This window comes from Nansenia antarctica, assembly GCF_963989245.1.
Source record: "Nansenia antarctica genome assembly, chromosome: 1".
Lineage (NCBI taxonomy): Eukaryota > Metazoa > Chordata > Actinopteri > Argentiniformes > Microstomatidae > Nansenia > Nansenia antarctica.
In genome coordinates, this window is record NC_137674.1 from 19,400,090 (window position 1) to 19,420,915 (window position 20,826).

A 20,826-nucleotide genomic window follows, 5' to 3' on the forward strand; every position below is an offset into this window, starting at 1 on the left:
GCAATTACTAAATTAATATTAATAAATCACAAGCATGGTTTGAATTACCCCTAATATAAAAACATATATCATTGTGGCTCCTCCCCCAAGAGTCAATGTGTAATCTGAACCCTGCTGACAGGTAGGGGTGGGTGGGGTAGGACATGTGATGTCACAGTTTGCTGGTGAGAAAACCAACAGGTAGCTCAATGTATACATGTAGTTCTCCTGGTTGTGGCATGACTCGCATCACAGCCCCAGTAGCCTAGTTGAGATGTCCCAGGGAAGGTTAACGCAGGACGGGGTCAAGAGCCAGCGGTCCTACTCTGACATAACCTCCGTCAGCTGCAGCACAGGTGAGCAACACTGTATTAGCCTATGTTGTATGATGGTGTTATGGCATATCGTAGGCCTGTATGGTAGATTACTTGAATAAATGATCATCGATTATTGATATTTAGGCCGATCAGGTTAGCCCAAGTCATCTTTAGAGTAGACCACTTGTTCATGAGCCCTGTTTTCATCCAACATTGAATCTTTCCAAAGGGGTAAGCTACACTTTTTGAACAATATCTAAAACTGTCCAAGAGATCAATATTTCGAAAGACAGATTGAAATTGTTAGATTCTAATTGAAAATGATCACATGATTGATAGTAAAGTTGGGTGGTCTACCAGACCAACCTTTCAGCCAGCTCCATTGTCAGTCCACCATTCCATGTACTGTGAATGGCCAACATTGTCAACTCAGCCAACCAATTTGACAAATTAGTCACTTTGTGGGCTATTGTGGGCCTAATCTTGGTCAAATCCTCTAGTCTCTGGTATCTTTTTCTCAAGAGATTGAATTTGGTCAGCAAAGCCCCGTGGCTATTAGGTTGCCCAACGTTGGTGGGAACATCGGTGTAAAGTCATCAGTGAAATTACTTCTTGCAACTTTAGACCATGACGTCTTAGACGCATGAAATGTGAACTGAGATCAATACGTTGAAAAGGACTATACTTAAGATTACATCTGTCTCAAGTGCTGTTGCTGCGTCCAATCACAATTACAATGCCCTCCATTTTTCTGATTGGTTTAACCATTTAGAAATGACAACCCATTTGTATACATAGTTAATTCAGGCCTACAAAAGTATTGGAAACATTGGCATTGGCAGGTGTTTCTGGTTTGTCAAGTTTGTTCCGTCACATCATTTGTGCAGGCATGAGAGAGCTATCAATGTCTAGTATTGGTTCTAGGCGTTGCATTTTCTTTCGGAGTGACTGTTATTGGTGTCACCAATGAGGGTGACATCAATAAGGTGGGGGCGTTGCGGATCACTATTGGGAGGGAGTTCCAGATAAGACTAATATGATCATGTACCAGAGTGATTGCAAGAGGACAGTTTGCAGAAAAATCAGTGAAACATGGTGGAGGGGTTGCTATGGTTGGGGCATGTATAGCTGCCACTAGAACTGGCTAACTTGTATTAATTATTGATGCTTCTGTCAGCAGCAGCAGAATGTATTCTGAAGTGAACAGAAACATTTTGTCTGCTCGAGTACAAAGCAAATGCCTCCAAACTCATTGGATGGTGCTTCATCGTACAGTAAGACATGAGTTTGACTGTTTTTCAGGGCCAAAACGTGGAACGTCAATCTTCAGATTTTAATCTGATTGAACATGCATTTCATTTCCTGATGATACGATTTTAGGACAGAAAAGACAAAAGAAACCACAACTGAAGATAGCTGCAGCACAGGCCAGGCAGAGCAACACTAGACCCAGTGTCTGGTCAGGTCAATGGGTCACAGACTTCAGGCAGTTATTGCTTTCAAAGGATTGTCTACCATATACTAAACATGAAGACTTGACTTTTTTCCAAATACTTTTGTAGCACTGAAATAGGGTTTATGTATCCCCCCCCCCCCCAAAAAAAAGATCTCTACTTTCACCTCATAGTAATCAGGGCTGCCAAGTTTCACCAAAAGTTTGGAGAGAGATTTTTTGGCGGTGGAGCGACCCAAAACTGTGCACGTTTTGGCGGCAGCGGCCCCTCTCTCCCACCCAATTATTTGTGCTAGTTTCCTGCAATTTTACATGTTGTTCATAATAAACAACAAATGAAAATAATTAACATTTTATAAAACAAGACAAAAAAAATATTTAAAAAACATCATATTTATGAAATCTTAATGAACAAATACAGTAGCCTACAGACTCTAAAAGAAAAATGGGCCCCATCAACAGGACTCAGCCCCTTGGTCAGCAGCAGAAAGACCCTTGGTCATCATCTTATATACAGTGCATTGCTCATAGATGGCTATCATGTTATACAGTACATACCAGGGGTTTTCCCAATTGTTGTATTGTAAATTGCAATTACTATTTATTATTACTATTGTAGGAGCCAGATTATGGTCCTGTGATACGTGTTGTAATTCACTGTGTGGGCATGGGGTGGCGCTGTCACAATACCTGAGGCAGGTATATCAGGTAGCACATTTGTTGTTGTTGTCGTCGTCAGGTGTTGACCCCGGAAGGGCAAATAGGTTTGACCGCAAGGGCGCTAAGTAATTGTTCGATTTCAAAACTGTTGGGAGTATAGAACTAAGAGTGTTCTTCCTCTTTCCAATGCTTATTTTGGAGGGCACTGTACTCTGTAAACCTCATCCCAAACACAGATGTTGGAGACCCGGTCAGAAAAGTGTCGTTTGAAACCATGGCCTCAAGCTTCAGAAGGCGCGGATACGCATGCCCGTCCCCTGCGCGCAGGCGACATCGCACCACCTTCAGTCACAGGCAGCAGGAGCAGCTCGAGGTGGCCTTCGGACACAACCGCTACCCCGACATCTCCGGCCGCGACGAACTAGCGCGGCTCACCAAACTCAACGAGGCGCGCATACAGGTACGACCACTGCGCTGAGTCACAGAGCTACACATCACATCACTGTTTGACAGGCTTGTTCTATTTCTTTTAAAAATCTAACAATTGATTAAGCGCCGTGGTCTACTTGAACTGATCCCAGAGAGCGTGTCTGTGCCCCGTGTGTCTGTGCCCCATTCAACAGGTATGGTTCCAAAACCGCCGTGCCAAACAACGCAAGCAGGAGCGCGCTTCTCAGAAGGGGCTGCCCGGGGCTATGTTGCCTGGATGCCGGCCAGTGCTGATGGGCAGTGTGTGTGCACAGGCCGCAGGGATGGCTCGTCAGTACTACCCCCACTCCATGGCTCATATCTCTCGGTTTTCCTCTATGCTGCCCTCTGCTGGTTACTCTCACCATTCAGGTGCAGCCACCCAGTGTCCCTGCCCGTCAGTGCCACCACAACTACCACCCCCCTGCCAGTATGAAGAGTGTTACAATCAGCTAGTCAACTTTGGAGCCCCGACCACCAACCTGGCCACACCTGCGTTCTCCTTGGCCCCTATGCCTGCTCTAGACCCTGTTTCTAACTGGAGCTAGAGAGCTTCTACTAACCTCTTACTGGGTGTGGGCCTATTTCCAACAGGTACTCATTGAACTGTTAGATTATTCCCTACTGCTTTTTGTATCTGTGGACTGATAGGAACATGAAACATGCAGAGTGAGTGAGAATAGCACAAGGACAATTACCTCCTTTTTACCCTCTATTACCTGGCATTGAATGTTACCTCGTGCCATGTTGAAAGTTCAAAGACGGTCAGTAAAGACTTTCCAGGGGTAACTGAGAATGTCATGTTTGCAGGAAATGCTCGATTCTAAACATGTATTATCTGAAATGTATATGCCAAAGGGAAAAACACACTTTCTTTTGCATTTCAACAGTAAATAAAGGATGGTAGAAAGGTTTCCACACCCCCGCCAACCTTAGTCACATGTTTTACTTTTGTCCCAAATTGCAACCTTTTTGGGAAACATTTTTCAGGACTGTCAACTATTTGGGGTGTAGATTTACAACCCTGCCCTCAGATATCCATTTTCGGAGTCCCCAAAACCATCCTCAACCTAAATAATATTCAGAAAGATGAAATATCATTCTCTTATCTCATAGCTCGGAGAAGAATCCTTTTATATTGGAAGTCCACTAGCCCCCCAACAATCAACTCATGGATAGAGGACATGATGACATTTATAAAACTGGAAAAAATTAAATTTACACTTAAGGATTCCTCTCGGAACTTTCTTGCCAGATGGCAACCATTTTTGTCACATATAGACAACATGTCTGAACTTCCAGAGTAAATTTTTCTTTCTACACTCTGTTTTCCTGTAATTATCAATTATTATTTTATTTTTTACATTTTTGCTCTCACCAACTCATTTTCATTTTTAGACCCCTCTGAGCAATCTTTTCTCTTTTTTCTTCTTTCCTTCTTTCGTTTTCTCTTTTTTTTCTTTTATTTTCTTAGGTATTTAGACTATAATTTGTCTTCAAATAATGTGATATGCTTGCATTGTATGTACTTATGTGTAAAGAAAATAATAAAAAATCTATATAAAAAAAGAAAGGTTTCTTTGGGGAGTGATTTGTTCAAGGACGGTTGAAGATGTGACTAGATATGACATCAACAAGAACTGGTGTAAGAGTCTATGCTTAGACCAATCTTATGCTTTTAAATCCATGTAGGGAAGAGTTGTGCACAGTTCAGTTTACTTTGCTTATCTGTATCAAATTAAATTAAATTGGTTAAAGGCTAAACAAAGTGCTATTAAAAAAGAAGAGATCATAGAAATACATCAGCATTCCAGCAAATCCAATGCCACTTTGAGACACAAAGAAACAAAACAGAGAAGACTTGTCATATATGTGTTTATTATATCATCACAGAGACACTACAGTTGTATCTGTTGATCTGTTGTTGACACATGTGTATGATACAAATAACCTGGATTCACTGAACAACCTACACAGAACAATGAAAATATACATCTTTTGTAACAAATAACATTTAAGTAGGCTTATACATTTAAAAAAAGTTGTAGAAATGGATTGAATTTACCAGGAGGCCTCATCACGACAGAACCATTATGTTGAGATATCAGTCTGTAGCTTTTTGACAGATATCAGTCTGTTGTTTGACAGCAATGTACCTCAATGAAAAAAAGTAAAGCATACACATTACATCATTACTTTAATAGGTAGCAAACATGTATAACAGCTCCCTGCATATTCCATTTCTACATCTGTGGAGAAAAAAAAAGTGATTGAAATGACTTTGTACAATTACAATGCACAACATGGCTCCTGTTTTACATTCAGATCCTGTCGTGACATACATCTCAAGTATGAGTGAGTATAGTTGTGTCACTTGTTGTGTACAGACAATCTGGCAGACCTCTCTCGCCTCTCCCCCACTCTCTCCTCTCCTCTCCCCCACTCGCTCCTCTCCTCTCCCCCACTCTCGTCACACTACTGCATCCCCTAATAGTAAAGGCCACTTCCGCACTTTTGAACCTCATATTCATTACCTTCATATGTTGTTATGATCAACGGTCAAGCATGATAGACTCACATTATGAATCTTTTCGTCCATCATATTGGCTTTCATAGAGCAATGGACAACAGTTATTAGTAAATGCTTGCGCAATATTCATTTCACCAAGAGCTGTAAGAACAGTAGACAGATTTGGCAGTTTCTGCAATAACAATCTAATCACAGTATCGGTAACAATGCTGTCAAACATTAAGTCACAAACACCGGCTCAGGCAAATTAAACACTGGCGTTATTTTGAGAAAGGGGTGTTGTTAAGTGCACTGAGACCTGCCCTCAGCAGGTAGGCAGCGTTTCTCCTCTACTCCAGCGACTTAGCGAACTCTGCGTAGTCTATGTAGCCGTCGTTGTTTTTATCGTCGTCCCGCAGAACGTCGTCAATAAGGCTTATGAGGTCCTCCTCTTTCATTGGCTGACTGTTCTCTCCTCTTTCCTAAAGAGAAGGTTAAGGAACAAATATTATGTGTGTGTGTGTGGGGGGGGGGGTCTGCTTAATGCAGGGGGGTATTCCATCAACGTCGCTAAAGGACAATCCAGGCTTATTTGGATATATTTTGTGAGACTAAGCATGGATTTTCCTTTAGCAACGTTGATGGCATACTCGCGTGTGGCACTACTCGCTGCTACTTTTCTGCGGTGTGCGCTCTCTCCTTTTCCAACTACTCGTTGTTGACATCATTATCAACAATATTCTCTCACACACACACACACACACACACACCTCTTTGTGGACGTGTGAGATGGCTGTGGCCAGCTCCAGTCCATCCAGCAGGTTGTTGCCATCGTAGTCGTGCATCTTAAAGTAATGCAGCTGCAGCTCCTGGGGGGTCATGTCTGCCTCTGGCTGGTCGATCACACCCTCCAGATGCTCCATTATGTGACTAGGACAGACAGGAAACAGGAGAGAGAGAGAGAGAGAGAGAGAGAGAGAGAGAGAGAGAGAGAGGGTATACGTTTTTGTTGTTGTTTTTTCTTCTTTTTTTTCCTGTTTTTCCTGTTTTTTCCTGTTTTTTTTTGTCTTATTGTCTAAATTCTGTAAAGCGTCCTTGGGTTTGTGAAAGGCGCTATATAAAACCAAGCTATTATTAGTAGTAGTAGTAGTAGTAGTAGTAGTAGTAGTAGTAGTAGTAGTAGTAGTAGTAGTAGTAGTAGTAGTAGTAGTAGTAGTAGTAGTAGTAGTAGTAGTAGTAGTAGTAGTAGTAGTAGTAGTAGTAGTAGTAGTAGTAGTAGTAGTAGTAGTAGTAGTAGTAGTAGTAGTAGTAGTAGTAGTAGTAGTAGTAGTAGTAGTAGTAGTAGTAGTAGTAGTAGTAGTAGTAGTAGTAGTAGTAGTAGTAGTAGTAGTAGTAGTAGTAGTAGTAGTAGTAGTAGTAGTAGTAGTAGTAGTAGTAGTAGTAGTAGTAGTAGTAGTAGTAGTAGTAGTAGTAGTAGTAGTAGTAGTAGTAGTAGTAGTAGTAGTAGTAGTAGTAGTAGTAGTAGTAGTAGTAGTAGTAGTAGTAGTAGTAGTAGTAGTAGTAGTAGTAGTAGTAGTAGTAGTAGTAGTAGTAGTAGTAGTAGTAGTAGTAGTAGTAGTAGTAGTAGTAGTAGTAGTAGTAGTAGTAGTAGTAGTAGTAGTAGTAGTAGTAGTAGTAGTAGTAGTAGTAGTAGTAGTAGTAGTAGTAGTAGTAGTAGTAGTAGTAGTAGTAGTAGTAGTAGTAGTAGTAGTAGTAGTAGTAGTAGTAGTAGTAGTAGTAGTAGTAGTAGTAGTAGTAGTAGTAGTAGTAGTAGTAGTAGTAGTAGTAGTAGTAGTAGTAGTAGTAGTAGTAGTAGTAGTAGTAGTAGTAGTAGTAGTAGTAGTAGTAGTAGTAGTAGTAGTAGTAGTAGTAGTAGTAGTAGTAGTAGTAGTAGTAACCATGCATACTAAAATGTCAGCCAAAGCTTGGCAACAGCTTTGTCAAAGAATTCAGTATGGACACACTGTAAACCGAGTCAGGGTTAAACAAACAAATTGTGGCTTGTATTTGCTCTTTTGGCAGTAATAATAGTTTTGCAGGCAAGTGGTCAGAGTTCAGTTGCTCAGTTGCTCCATTTAGCCAGGGGGGAAGGTGGCTAACTTTCTAACCTCAAAATAAGTCTTATTTTTTATGCAACAGGCAGTCTTAATTAGACTGGTCTAACCTGAGAATATAAGACTAGTCTAAGGCTTAGACCTGTCTTAATCTAGGTTTATGAGAATAGTAGACTAGTCTAAGGCTTAGACCAGTCTTAATCTGTTATGAGAATAGTAGACTAGTCTAAGGCTTAGACCAGTCTTAATCTAGGTTTATGAGAATAGTAGACTAGTCTAAGGCTTAGACCAGTCTTAATCTGTTTATGGGAATAGTAGACTAGTCTAAGGCTTAGACCAGTCTTAATCTATGTTTATGTAACTGGCTCCTGGTACCACATTGATGTGTTCATCATGACATATATTAGGTGTGTATATACCTGACAACCCCCCCCCCCCCATCTCTCAATACTCTGCCCAGTCCCAGGGAGCACATTCATGTGGGCAGACTCACTCCCTGTCCTGGACCATGTTCCGGTCCAGGTGGTGGTTGGTTCTGTGACCCTCCGTGGTCTCTGGAGGTCCATCATCTGGCTGGTCCTGGGAGTGGACGGACAGAAGGCAGCAGGACAGCAGCAGCAGCCAGCCCCGGACCACACTGACCCTGGACCCTGCTCTGTACACCATGCTGTAGTGTACCATACCTGAACCACACACACACACACACACACACACACACACACACACACAGACACAGACACAGACACAGACACAGACACAGACACAGACACAGACACACACACACACACACACACACACACACACACACACACACACACACACACACACACACACACAAAATAGTATGACTGGTGTTGTTTGAATAAGACTACATAAACGATGTCTGAAAGTTGGAAAGCAATCTTGATTGATGAACACATCTAAATGACACCATGTGAATGTCAAAACAATTCATGTCACTATCAGCAGAGAGCACCAGTTAGTGGTGAGTGTACTAAACATGAGACAGATGGCATGTTAATAATGATAGAAGAATTGTTCTAATGTAGTTGAGTTTTCACGACAATTAAGTTGGCGATTAAACGACCACCCTAATTAAATAGATCTTCAGCGACACGAATGAGTTAAACGCATTCTTACCTGCTCAACAAAGACCAGTTAAACCGCTCGATTCTGAATCAGCAGCGTACCGTTGTTTGTCACCGCTTTTTTGGACGTGTCTGCTTGCCGTAATCACCTTTCAACTCACGGACACGACAGCTAAAATCTGATTTGATGTTGGTGTTTTGACGTCATGTCTTTGAATCACCAATCAGCGTGCAGCCAATGTGTGTGGTGTGGGGAGCTCGCGCGTCGCAGGTCAGAGCCCAGAGGAGATCACCGCTGGCGGGTCAGATGAAGAGCCAAGCCGTGACAGAACATGTTATCTGTGCGACTGTAATTTGTTGAATTTGAGAAGAACAGACATGAGTTTCCGTAGAGAAAATGAAGCCGCTAAAGCTCTTTTCCGAAGACTTGAGGTTTATTTTCTAATTATTTTAGCCTGTAGAAACCTTAGGTTATAGTTGTAGCCCGGTAGTTGACTTGTTGATAGCCAACCATCCATGCCATAGTTGGAAAGTCATTGCTCCCCATTCTGCCTTACCATCCTACAAAGGTATAACGCTATAGTGATAGTAGACCTACACTACTGCTGAAAAACTGTCGATTAAATCAGAAGAATGGTGTCGGGCGAAATCATGCCGTTCATTAGATAAGAGGCACACACCTTATCATTCTTGTTTTTGTTGTCAAACATTGTATCCATTTCTACATAAACTGTTCCGTAAACCTACATCAGACAGAGAGGTTATACCTGTTGTTACCTGAGCCAGATCTCAGCGCGTGACCCCGACGGGCCGAGCAGGTGAACCTCAGCCGAGCCACATTTAGAACACTCTTCTATTCAATTGGCCTATTGGTCTTTTAAAATACTTGACTTATGATAATAGCATTGGCCATATTTTGCTGTAAACATGAATGATATATTTCCAGACTTGAGTTTGAGCTTTGCTGTTTTATCTGATCCTACATTCGTTTCTTGCACTCTGGTGTCAGCGTTAATCCAATTGATCTAGTTAAGGGATTTAGGACACGGTTATCTAGGACAACGCCAAAGGTTTGAAAAAGCCAAAGGAAATTGTTACTGCAGTATCAACAATATGTGTGAGTACAAAATGGTACAAAGCTGTGATGCGTGTGTTGCTGTTACAGTGTGATAGCCTTTCAATGTGTATAATATAAAAACAATGAGGAAAATGCATTTTAACATGCAAATAGCACCCATCTATTATGCTCAAGGAATACATACCAGGGAACAGCATGACATTTTCAAAACACGATATCAAGATAGATACATCATTTGTTTACAAATACAACATGAACAATATATAATAACAATATATGCATACCTGTCAACTCAACCCTCCCGTTTTTCCCGGGATTCTCCCGTATTTTACCTTTCTTTCCCGCTGTGCTCCCGTTTAAATATTTTCCCGTCAATCTCCCGTATTTTTTACCTATAATATAATATAATATAACACTTAATTGTTAGCATGCGCACAATCGTTATATCCATGTCGGAGTTGACTTGTTTCCTCTCGTTTCTTGGGCTGCGTTCGTAATCTTGCTCTGAGAGCGCCGGAACGCACACTAGGTGCAACGTCATAAAGGGACCACGTAATTTGATTGGACAAGAGGCATTCCATGAGTGGTGATCAGATTTCCAGAGCGTATTTACGAACGCAGCCTCGGTTATCTCCGTTTTGAAATTATCGCTGGTAGCATTGCGCCGCTCTTTTCCCATTGACATCATGGTGTCAAGTAATGTATAAATAAATGTGCTGAATTGATATGCCCTTTTGTGTTTTCATGTATATACCGGTATATGCAGGGATGTTCAAAGTATTTTACTTTCAACCAGGTATCTGATTCTGATCACCTGTAGTCACTTACTTAATCATGGGAACTAGTTAACCCAATTCTTGTTGCACTGAAGCAGGTGGTTGATTGACTGTGTACCCTAGTCTCAAGGGGTATGGTTTGTGGACGGTGGACGGTGGGGCGTGCGGGGGATATCCCTTATTTTCGGGGAAATATCCCTTATTTTCAAATCCCAATGTTGACAGGTATGATAGATACATCATTTGTTTACAAATACAACATGAACAATATATAATAACAATATATGGTATGTCCTTATTTATTTGGTTATAAAGGTATACAACAATACTCGAATACAGGTACTGAGACCGTACGTCATATTAAATCACTGATTGCTGCTTTAAATTAATCCATCAATATATAAACTATACATTTGAAATCCAGACATTAATTGCAGCCACGTGTTCTAGCCGTATATGCTACAACTATCATTGACAGATAATCATAATCTATTTTTATAGTTTATTCAAAAATGTAATAAAGCAGTATGGACATGAGCCTAACATAAATAATGTAGTCTTAGTCATATCATTGTTATTACAACATTGTTGATGTTTGAGGTTTGATCTCGTACTGGAAAAAAACCGGATCTTTCTTTTAACTTCGGGAGTAGATACGGTAGGTAGGGCGGCAACCGCACATGCTCTATTACATTACTCTTTTCATCGTCTAGTCCGCAGTTCTCACTCCCATCGTGTCAGGGGAGTGCACGCACCGAGACCGGACGGGCATGGCTTCATCCAGAGTGTCCTTCTCTCAGTACCGACTGGAGGCGGAGGTGGAGCGCTACAGAGCGGAGTGCCAGTGGGACAAGATCCCCTCTCTCATAGAACAACTGGTGGCCGTGCGGTTTCACGAAGACGGTGAGTTGGACTATCAGATTTTAGCCAAAAGCGTCCAGTTTCTTGAATGCTTTTTGTTCCAATCCAGTGTGGGATGGCATTTGTTCCACATTAGTTGAACTTTGTACTGTCCATGTCATGCCTCACTGCAGCAGAACCGTATAATGGCAAATTATGAAGTGTGTAGAAAACTAAGTACAGCAAAGTAAGATTTTACCTTTTAAAAGTTGGACTTTTTCTTAGTTCTTTATAAAAGCGTTTACTAGTATAGGCTATATACAGTTGCCTATATACTATACACACCTTACTATTCTTAAGGGAGAATGCGCGAAATAAAGAAGCATTGATAAAAGAACATAAGGCTACCTGGTCCTTATTTATATTCTTTGGCATGGAACATGTGTTCAAACACTTCACACAAACATCAGCAGTGCCTGCATACCTAGCCTTTGAAGTAGCTTCCACTCTCCTACCCTCACCTTGGTTAAGTAAACACGGGCAAGGTGACATGGATCTCGACCTCGATATGTGTCACTGTTATTGTGTCTTTAATCACACTTTATCTTGTGTGTCATATGACCAGCCTGTGAGTGTTTACTTTTCTCTATGACTGTGTTGGGCTCCAGAAAAGGGAGTCGAGCCTTGCAACCAGAAGGCATACCTAACTTTTAAAGAGCAGAAGGCAGTTGTGTCGACCTTGTCCTTGGTGCAGACAATCTGTTGTTTTAGGTGATAGGCAATGCATTTGCCACTGGGTAGGGGTAGGCTACATTTAGACGAAACAAGACCATGTATTGGAGACTGTTTGGGGACTGACTCATGACCCAGAGAAATTAAGAAATTAAGTTGTTCATTCTTAACAACTGCAGTTGCACAGATCATGAGCTTAGAATGATAAGGTTCTATCTCCGTTTAGGGTAGTTCAGAGATATTGAGCGTCAATGTTTTTACATTCCATGATGTTTTATGAGATGGAGCCTTTGTATTTTATTAATTACTAACTCAAAAATGTCAACATTTAAAAAATAACACCATACACCAGATTATGTAAAAAACCTTAAGATAGAACCTTATAATTCTAACGTCACGAGATGTAGGCCTATGTTATGTCAATGTATGTTGAGTTCCTATAATTCCTAGATTATCTGTTGTTGAGCCTCAGTCACGGGACAAAGTTTGCCAGTTTAGTCATTCCTTATTTTGTAGCAAGCCTGTGTCCAGAGGAGTTGCAAGTGCAAGACCAGGGTAAAAGCAGTCTCTCTCTGGTTCATTTGTATGTGTTTTGAAGGCACACAAATATTTAATCTCCTGCACCGACAGTCCTGAACTGAGTGTCATATAAAAAAGAAGAAGCGGGTATGTGAGAGATTCCAGAACATAAAAATCACATCAAACACTATCTACGCATGCCAAAAGCATCATGAATGGAATGAGAGCTGGACCATACAGGAAGGGTCTAATCAAGAATGTGTACACAAGTAAATGTCACTGCCATCCACTGACTTGAGTCTTGAGGCTGTTCTCATATGTTTTCTCTCCTTGCTGGGCTTATGGGAATTAATGCTAATGATAGACTTGGTTGTATTTGCTTTGGCTCCAGAAGTAGATGACCTGGAGTATAAACTCCCCACCACCACCACCACCAACCCAAAGCCCACCTACTGCTCTTCCATTTCCCACCCATCGTAACCCCACATGCCTTCTTCCAGATGACTATGTGACGTTGTTATCAGCGGAGGCCCTGCTGGAGGAGAGTCTGCTAGACAACATGACTCTGTTACGCAGCTCCACACCTCTGCTGGACAACACTCAGCCCAAACTCCTCCGGGCCAAGGGCCTTCTCAACTCCCTCCTGAGCAAGGGTCGGCTGGGGGTCAGTCTCTCTCTCTCTCTCTCTCTCTCTCTCTCTCTCTCTCTCTCTCTCTCTCTCTCTCTCTCTCTCTCTCTCTCTCTCTCTCTCTTCTGTCTGACCTCCTCACCTATTCCCATTTAGCCACAGTTTTCTTTGTAATCATTCTTCTCTGTGTGGCTCAGTTGGTAGAACGGAGGCTGCTGGCAATGCTGTGGTTGTGTGTTTGGTTTCTAGGACCATGTATGTATACGGAAAATAGATCCACTCACTGTACTGTAAGACACTTAAGCTTCTAAACATATTTTCCAGCAATCCCCACGCAATACCCATGAAGACAAAGTGAAAAAAAAGTTTTTTAGCAATTTCAGTAAATTTATTGAAATTGAAATACTGAAATATCTCATGTACATAAGTATTCAGACCCCTTTCTATGACACTTTGAAAAGTAGCAAAAATGTCACCAACAAACAGAGCTGCCAAGTCTCACGCAATCGCCGTGAGACTCACGCATTTCAACCAGTTCTCACGCTCTCACGCCGCACCTCTATTTCTCACGGCGGGAAATAACAATTGTTTTACGGGACTTTTATTTTTTTACTACGTTTGTATGATGTATTATGTATGATATACTTACTACGTATGTATGATGTATTATGTATGATATACTTACTACGTATGTATGATGTATTATGTATGATATACTTACTACGTATGTATGATGTATTATGTATTATGCTTCACCACAGCCCAGGTATCTGAACGAGGCTCTCCTCCTCATGGCCAAGGTCCACTACGTCCAGGGCCGTTACCGTGACGCCCAGGGCATGTGTGCCAGGGTGGGCATAGATGACCTGACACAGGACGAGCAGCCCGTCTACCACCTGCGTCTGCTAGCAGAGGCTTACGTCATCAAAGGTACCAATCCCTCCAAAACAGACAGGTTGACATAAAGTCTATGGACAGAAATCCTCAGATTGGTTTAGGGCAGAACAAATCAGATTGGTTTCTAAAAAGTCAATGGTTTGAAATGAGAATGTTGTAAATATTGAGTTACAAGATCTATATTTTTTATTTATTTTTTAAAATTAGTTTTTTCAGATTTTATCCCTTTTTCACCCAATTTGGTATCCAATTGAACCCAACCTAGCATCCAATTATCCCCTGCCTATTGCGTAGGATCCGCCGCACGACCCCGTGGCCGGCAGCCCCAGAGGAGATCGCCAGGCAGACTAGCTGACTGGCTCCTCGAGCCCAGCACCGTTATTCCGGCACCCCGGGGGCGCTGTTGCGCGACGGATCCTTGTCCGGAAATAGTCCTATACCGCCCTCTGGAGCGGCCGCTCAATATGCCGCTCCCTGTGTGCCTTGGCCATATCCGGATCTGGCGAGACCGGGATAATAATAATAATAATAATACATTTTATTTATGGGCGCCTTTCAAGGCTCTCAAAGACACCTTACAAGACAGTTTAAAACCACATATCAACACATTAAAATCAACAAAGCAAATTAGATTTTTTTTAAAACAGCAAAATCATAACAACAAACAAAATACAGGAGATCAAACCAAGTAAGCCATTGTGAAAAGGTGTTTTTTAAGACAGGATTTGAAAGTGGTGAGCGTGTCAATATTGCGAATGTTAGGTGGCAGAGAGTTCCAGAGGCGGGGAGCAGAACGGCTGAAGTCTCTAGATCCCATAGTAGTCAGGCAGGCAGAAGGGATGACAAGTTGGTTGGCAGAGGAGGATCTGAGACTACGGGAGGGAGTGTGAGTAAGAAGGAGTTCAGAGAGGTATGAGGGTGCTAGGTTATGGAGAGCCTTAAAGGTGAGAAGGAGAATCTTAAAGTGAATACGGAATTTAATGGGGAGCCAATGAAGTTGTTGGAGAACTGGAGTGATATGGTGAATGGAGGGAGTTCTAGTAATGATGCGTGCAGCTGAGTTCTGGACCAGTTGGAGTTTATGGAGACATTGTGTGGGAGACCAAAGAGGATGGCTTTACAATAGTCTAAACGGGAAGTGACCAGGGCATGGACAAGAATGGCGGTGCTGGAGGGTGTAAGTGATGGACGGAGACAATTTATGTTGCGTAGGTGGAAATATGCAGACCGAGTGACATTGTTGATGTGAGATTCGAAGGATAATGTGCTGTCCAGGATGACACCCAAAACTCAGAGGCTAACCAACAGCTACTTCCCCCAGGCCATCAGGCTCATAAACAAGCCTACGGTAGACTAATGACTATTATCCTGAAGCACACCCCCTGTATACGGACTACCTAACCTTAAGCACACAGTCACTTTACTCAATACTACCTCTTACACCCACTGCCAACGAGTGCAATACTCATGACTCATTTCTACTTGTACTATTTTATTTTACTATTTGTACTGCCGATTGTATCCTGTTTTTTTGTGTCCCTCAATTTGTCACTTGTCCAATTGTCTCACTTATGTCTTGTACTATTGTCACTTTATTTATCTTGACTTATCTTGCCTATCGCCTTACGATCGAAAACTCACCAGCAAAGAGAAAGAGTAGTAGACAAATCATTCAGACCATGAGCATTTCTACATAAGCAAGATGGGAATGTATCTGTCACATTGTTGCTGTGGCGAGAGAGAGAGAGAGAGAGAGAGAGAGAGAGAGAGAGAGAGAGAGAGAGAGAGAGAGAGAGAGAGAGAGAGAGAGAGAGAGAGAGAGAGAGAGAGAGAGAGAGAGAGAGAGAGAGAGAGAGAGAGAGAGAGAGAGAGAGAGAGAGAGAGAGAGAGAGAGAGAGAGAGAGAGAGAGAGAGAGAGAGAGAGAGAGAGAGAGAGAGAGAGAGAGAGAGAGAGAGAGAGAGAGAGAGAGAAAAAAATATTGCCCTTGACCTGATGTTCTTTTAACTTATTAACATAATATAATTATAGTCAACGTGGGGTTTCTGTTTTGAAACAGATAGCGGAAGTGTTGATTTAAAAATATATCTTTTTTTTTCAACACATTGTTGCTTAGTAAATACCACATCATAGAACACTTGGTTGGTGAGTGTTCTGGAATTCTTTGACAGTTAGTGAGTTAAACAGACACCCGTTATTTCACCTCAGTGACGTTCTATATTAGCATGGTTCTTTAGACTGTTATAAAATAAGACGAGGAACTATAAAGCCAAGCTACAAACTGTGATTTCTAACAGGTATATTTCACCTGGTCATCTACAGTATTATTGACCCCAGTATAACTGACCCCTTTTATGTCCAGTTGTCCATCTCCCCTATCTCCCCATCCCCCCCTCTCTGTACCTCTCTCCTGCTTCCATCTCCCCCTGCTGCCGATTTATCTAAACTCATCCGGAAATCCAAGCCATCCACCTGCCAACTTGACCCCCTGCCCTCCTCCCTGGTCATAGCCTCCCTCCCCTCTCTCCTGCCCCTGATAACTGCAATCATCCATTCCTCCCTCACCTCTGGTTCTGTCCCATCATCTCTCAAATCCGCAGCCATAACACCAATTCTGAAGAAACCTGGTTCAGACCCCAACATCTTCAATAACCTCCGTCCCATCTCCAACCTGCCATTTCTTTCAAAAATCCTGGAAAAAGTGGTGGCTTTACAGATTCATACTCATCTCTCTAACAATAACCTCTATGAACAGTTCCAGTCTGGCTTCCGCCCCCTTCACAGCACAGAAACAGCCCTCCTCAAAATCACAAATGACCTCCTGATGGCAGCTGACTCCGGACTCATATCCATCCTCATCCTACTCGATCTGAGCGCCGCTTTCGATACTATATCGCACTCCACCCTTCTTAACCGTTTAGCCTCCATTGGTATATCTGACACCCCTCTACACTGGTTCCATTCTTATCTCTCTGGCCGCACTCAGTTTATACAGTTAAAATCATTCACATCCCATCCGTCCCCCCTCTCCTCTGGTGTTCCCCAGGGCTCTGTCCTTGGCCCTATCCTCTTCATCATCTACCTCCTCCCACTTGGTCTGATTTTCCGTAAATACAACATCCATTTCCACTGTTATGCGGACGACACCCAGCTCTACGTTTCCTCCAAACCCACTTCCACCCTCCCTCCCTCCTCCCTCTGTGTCTGTCTACATGAACTTAAATCCTGGTTCACTTAAAATTTCCTCAAACTAAACAGTAATAAAACAGAGGTAATTCTAATTGGCTCCAAATCCACACTCACCAAGCACCCCAGTTTCACCCTCAACATAGACAACTCCTTGGTTTCCCCCTCCCCCCAGGTTAAGAGTCTGGGTGTCGTCCTCGACAGCACCCTTTCATTCCACTCCCACGTCAACAACACCATCCGGTCTGCTTACTTCCATCTTCATAATATCAACCGCCTCCGCCCTTCACTCACTCCCAACAGCGCCGCAATCCTGGTCCACTCCTTCGTCACTTCCCGCCTAGATTACTGTAACTCCCTTCTCTTTGGTCTCCCCCACAAACTGCTCCACAAGATCCAACTGGTCCAGAACGCTGCTGCCCGTATTGTCACCAGAACCCCTGTCATCAGTCACATCACCCCCATTCTACACCAACTCCACTGGCTCCCCATCAAACACCGCATCGATTACAAAATCCTTCTCCATACTTTCAAGGCCATCCATAACCTTGCCCCTCCATACCTGTCCGACCTCCTCCTCATCAACATTCCCACCCGGTCCCTCAGGTCTGCCTCCTCCATCAACCTGACCGTCCCCCCAGCCCGTCTGTCCACCATGGGGTTTAGAGCCTTCAGCCGCTCCGCCCCTCGCCTCTGGAACTACCTCCCCCCCCGACATCAGGAACATTGATTCAATCTCCTCATTCAAAACCCACCTCAAAACCCACCTGTTTACGCAGGCGTATCCCTGTTGATTTACTGTTCCCGTGCTGCTCTGCTGCTAGCTATGTTTTATACTGTATATTTCTATGTATTTTGTATTTTGAATTTTGTAACTGTTTTTAAACGTGTTGTTGTACGGCGACCTTGAGTGCCATGAAAGGCGCCTTATAAAATAAATGTATTATTATTATTATTATTATTATTATTGTATTACAGTTTTTTACGATTGCTAACTCACCATGTTCAATACTGAAACCACAGTTTCACAACTCTTCATACAGTCTGCATTCGTAACACTCATGTTGGCCAATGACTTAATTCATGTCTCAAAAGAAGCTTGTTCAACCACACACTGTCAACAATGTTCACTCAGAAGCATACACTGTCATTCATAACATTCTGACTTACAAAATACTAACAACAGGGAGCATTACATAGTTTGAATGATTTTCATAAGAATGAATATTTCATTATAAAAATGGTTTGATTTATAGTAATCATAGACAGAATAGTTGACTGTAAAACTGTAAAGTATTAGGCAACAAGAATTAATCAGAAATGCCGCAAAGTTGAAATAAAAAATAAAAACAGAAATTCCAGGGCTACAATACAATAGCAATCACACCAAAAATGTCTCACTCCTGAGGATTTTGGTCCACCCTCTGGTCTGCATCTGGTCACATCTAATGTCTTCCCAGGCAATGCATCTAGTCTATTTCATTTCATTGTATATATTCTGCTACTGTAATATTTTCTAGACATTTCAATATGATTACTGCAAATAGTGAAAATACCACCGCTCATCCGTTATCAGACTTTGCTGAGGTTTTGGAACTGAAGAGTATCAATAGAGTGCAAAATAACAGCATCTGCCCACTCAAACACTGTGCAAAAAAACTGTTTATTGCGAGCTTTCTGTCATATATGATAGGAATATGATTACTGCAAAATTGCACCAAATAATTCAGTTTTGAATGTGTTCTTCAGAGTTTTGAACACAGTATCTTAGCAATGAAAAAATGTGTTGCAAATACATAGTATTTTGCAAGTGGGGGAGTTTGAATGAGAGAAGTGTTATGGCATTTGGAGAACGTAGTCATTGAATGCATTCTGTATGAAAGCAATGCACAAATCACAGAGAAAGAGTCACAGTTTTGTTCACATGGGTTTCTGCTCTGCTGACTGTATGAAGAGTTGTGAAACTGTGGTTTCAGTATTGAACATGGTGAGTTAGCAATCGTAAAAAAATGTATTATAGTTCCCTTAAATGCTGTGTTTCCTGTCTCCACATCCTCATTTGTATTATGATGAACGAGGGCCTAAATTAACAAAGGCAGAGCCAGCAGGCTAGCATGTTTCTCTGGAAAACGTCACAGCAGAGTTGAACTGCACAGTGCATAGCAGTGGTGTAGTCTAGTTGTTTCTAGGGGATATAGCCTACTGTGATTTTCCCCTCCCAGCCTCATATTGTTCATTTCGGAACGGCATAAAAATAAGTCTGCGCTCCCTGTCTAACGTTATATATCTAACATTACATGTTATAAGGCTGATCTCTGCATGACAGTGCTGCATTCTGACATATTTCATGTCACATTTCCCCCCCGTTGATGGTATGATGCTATAGTCAGTCCCAATGGTCCAAAATTCAAGTGCTTCGTAACACAGACGGAGTGAATTTTATGAATGTAAGTGAAAGTTCTGTCACAAAACGCCGTTACGTATCCTCACACATTTTTAAGTGGGTATATGGAAATCCTTGGCCTTTCCTAGTGGGTATACGGCGTACTCCTGCGTATCACGTAGACGACACCACTGGTGAATACTTTTCCTGAATGATCTTGTTCCTAATCCCTCTGGTAGGAGTTATACTGAAAATGACTCAGCACAGAATGACCTTCTATGGGTGTTGCCCGGTGTAAGCTGTCTAAATGCAATAATTGGAATGAAATGTGCATGAAACACCTCTGTTGGTGTAGTTTAGACTCAGTATCCCAGGTTGGTTTCTGAGTACTCTTATAGGCTAAGTTGTTAGGCTAGGCAGTGCAGTGCCCACTGTCATTCTCAGTCTATCTCTCTATCCAGTGTCATTCACATGAGAGGGAAACATGGCTTCAGCCTCACATTGCTTCACATTGCTTCACTTGCCAAAACGTTGCTTTACAATGAGATGATCTGTGTGTGTGTGTGTGTGTGTGTGTGTGTGTGTGTGTGTGTGTGTGTGTGTGTGTGTGTGTGTGTGTGCGTGTGCGTGTGTGTGCATGCATGCAAGCAATGTGTGTATGCATGCATGAACACGCCGATGTGAATCTACTCCTTAAATTAGAGTCAGTTCAGAGTTCAGTTCATCTAGTTAAATGAATGTGATAAAGCAGTCTGCAGGGAATCCTCTATATATAGTTGTACTGGAACTATTTCAGATTCTCTTCCTCTGCTAGGTTCCCATACAGCTTGGTATTTTTTTTATTTTTTCTAGGAAATGCGGCTGATCTGTCATCAGTCTAGGTGGCGTGGAAGGTCTAGACTAGAGTTTCCCATCACACACACCAACCAGGCATGATTTAGGGACGGCATCAGCGCAAACATCTATTTCCCTTCAAAATAAACCAAGGATCACTTGTCTTGGAAGTGTTGGGGTCCAGTAAAAGGAGAAGAGAGGCGGCTGTGGCGCAGGAGGTAGAGTCAGAGTCTAATGATCGCAAGGTTGGAAGATCGGTGGTTCGAACCCCAGCTGGCCACATGTCGAAGTGTCCTTGGGCAAGACACTGAACCCCAAATAGCTCCCAGTGAGCGGGCCGGCACCTTGCATGGTAGCTTGCCGCCATTGGTGTGTGAATGTTTGTGTT

At 42.3% G+C, this 20,826-nt stretch overlaps 3 protein-coding genes across 6 annotated transcripts in view; 2 read left to right on the top strand and 1 right to left on the bottom strand.

Moving 5' to 3' along the window:
- Positions 1-253: 253 nt before the first annotated feature.
- Positions 254-3,425, top strand: prop1 (PROP paired-like homeobox 1; the record flags this gene model as incomplete). Its single annotated transcript, XM_080536854.1, has 3 exons — positions 254-335; positions 2,646-2,869; positions 3,033-3,425. The coding sequence occupies 3 exons, from the start codon at positions 254-256 to the stop codon at positions 3,423-3,425; spliced, it is 699 nt and encodes a 232-aa protein (XP_080392980.1).
- A 1,311-nt stretch (positions 3,426-4,736) lies between these two features.
- mcfd2 (multiple coagulation factor deficiency 2, ER cargo receptor complex subunit) lies at positions 4,737-8,713 on the bottom strand. Its single transcript, XM_080550590.1, has 4 exons — positions 8,620-8,713; positions 7,973-8,162; positions 6,157-6,316; positions 4,737-5,868 (listed from the first exon to the last, which is right to left on the bottom strand). Exons 2-4 carry the CDS (start codon positions 8,158-8,160, stop codon positions 5,737-5,739), a joined length of 480 nt encoding a protein of 159 aa, XP_080406716.1. The 5' UTR covers positions 8,161-8,162; positions 8,620-8,713; the 3' UTR covers positions 4,737-5,736.
- Positions 8,714-11,176: 2,463 nt separating this feature from the next.
- Positions 11,177-20,826, top strand: part of ttc7a (tetratricopeptide repeat domain 7A) — a gene marked incomplete at its 5' end in the record, with an annotated part of 50,209 nt that continues 40,559 nt past the window's right edge. For 2 of the 4 annotated variants that reach the window (XM_080534278.1, XM_080534279.1), the window contains 3 exons: positions 11,177-11,324; positions 13,013-13,176; positions 13,902-14,070. In XM_080534278.1, coding sequence (XP_080390404.1) covers positions 11,192-11,324; positions 13,013-13,176; positions 13,902-14,070 — 466 coding nt within the window. The remainder of the gene's footprint in view (positions 11,325-13,012; positions 13,177-13,901; positions 14,071-20,826) is intronic. The other 2 variants (XM_080534277.1, XM_080534276.1) reach the window with 1 other exon arrangement.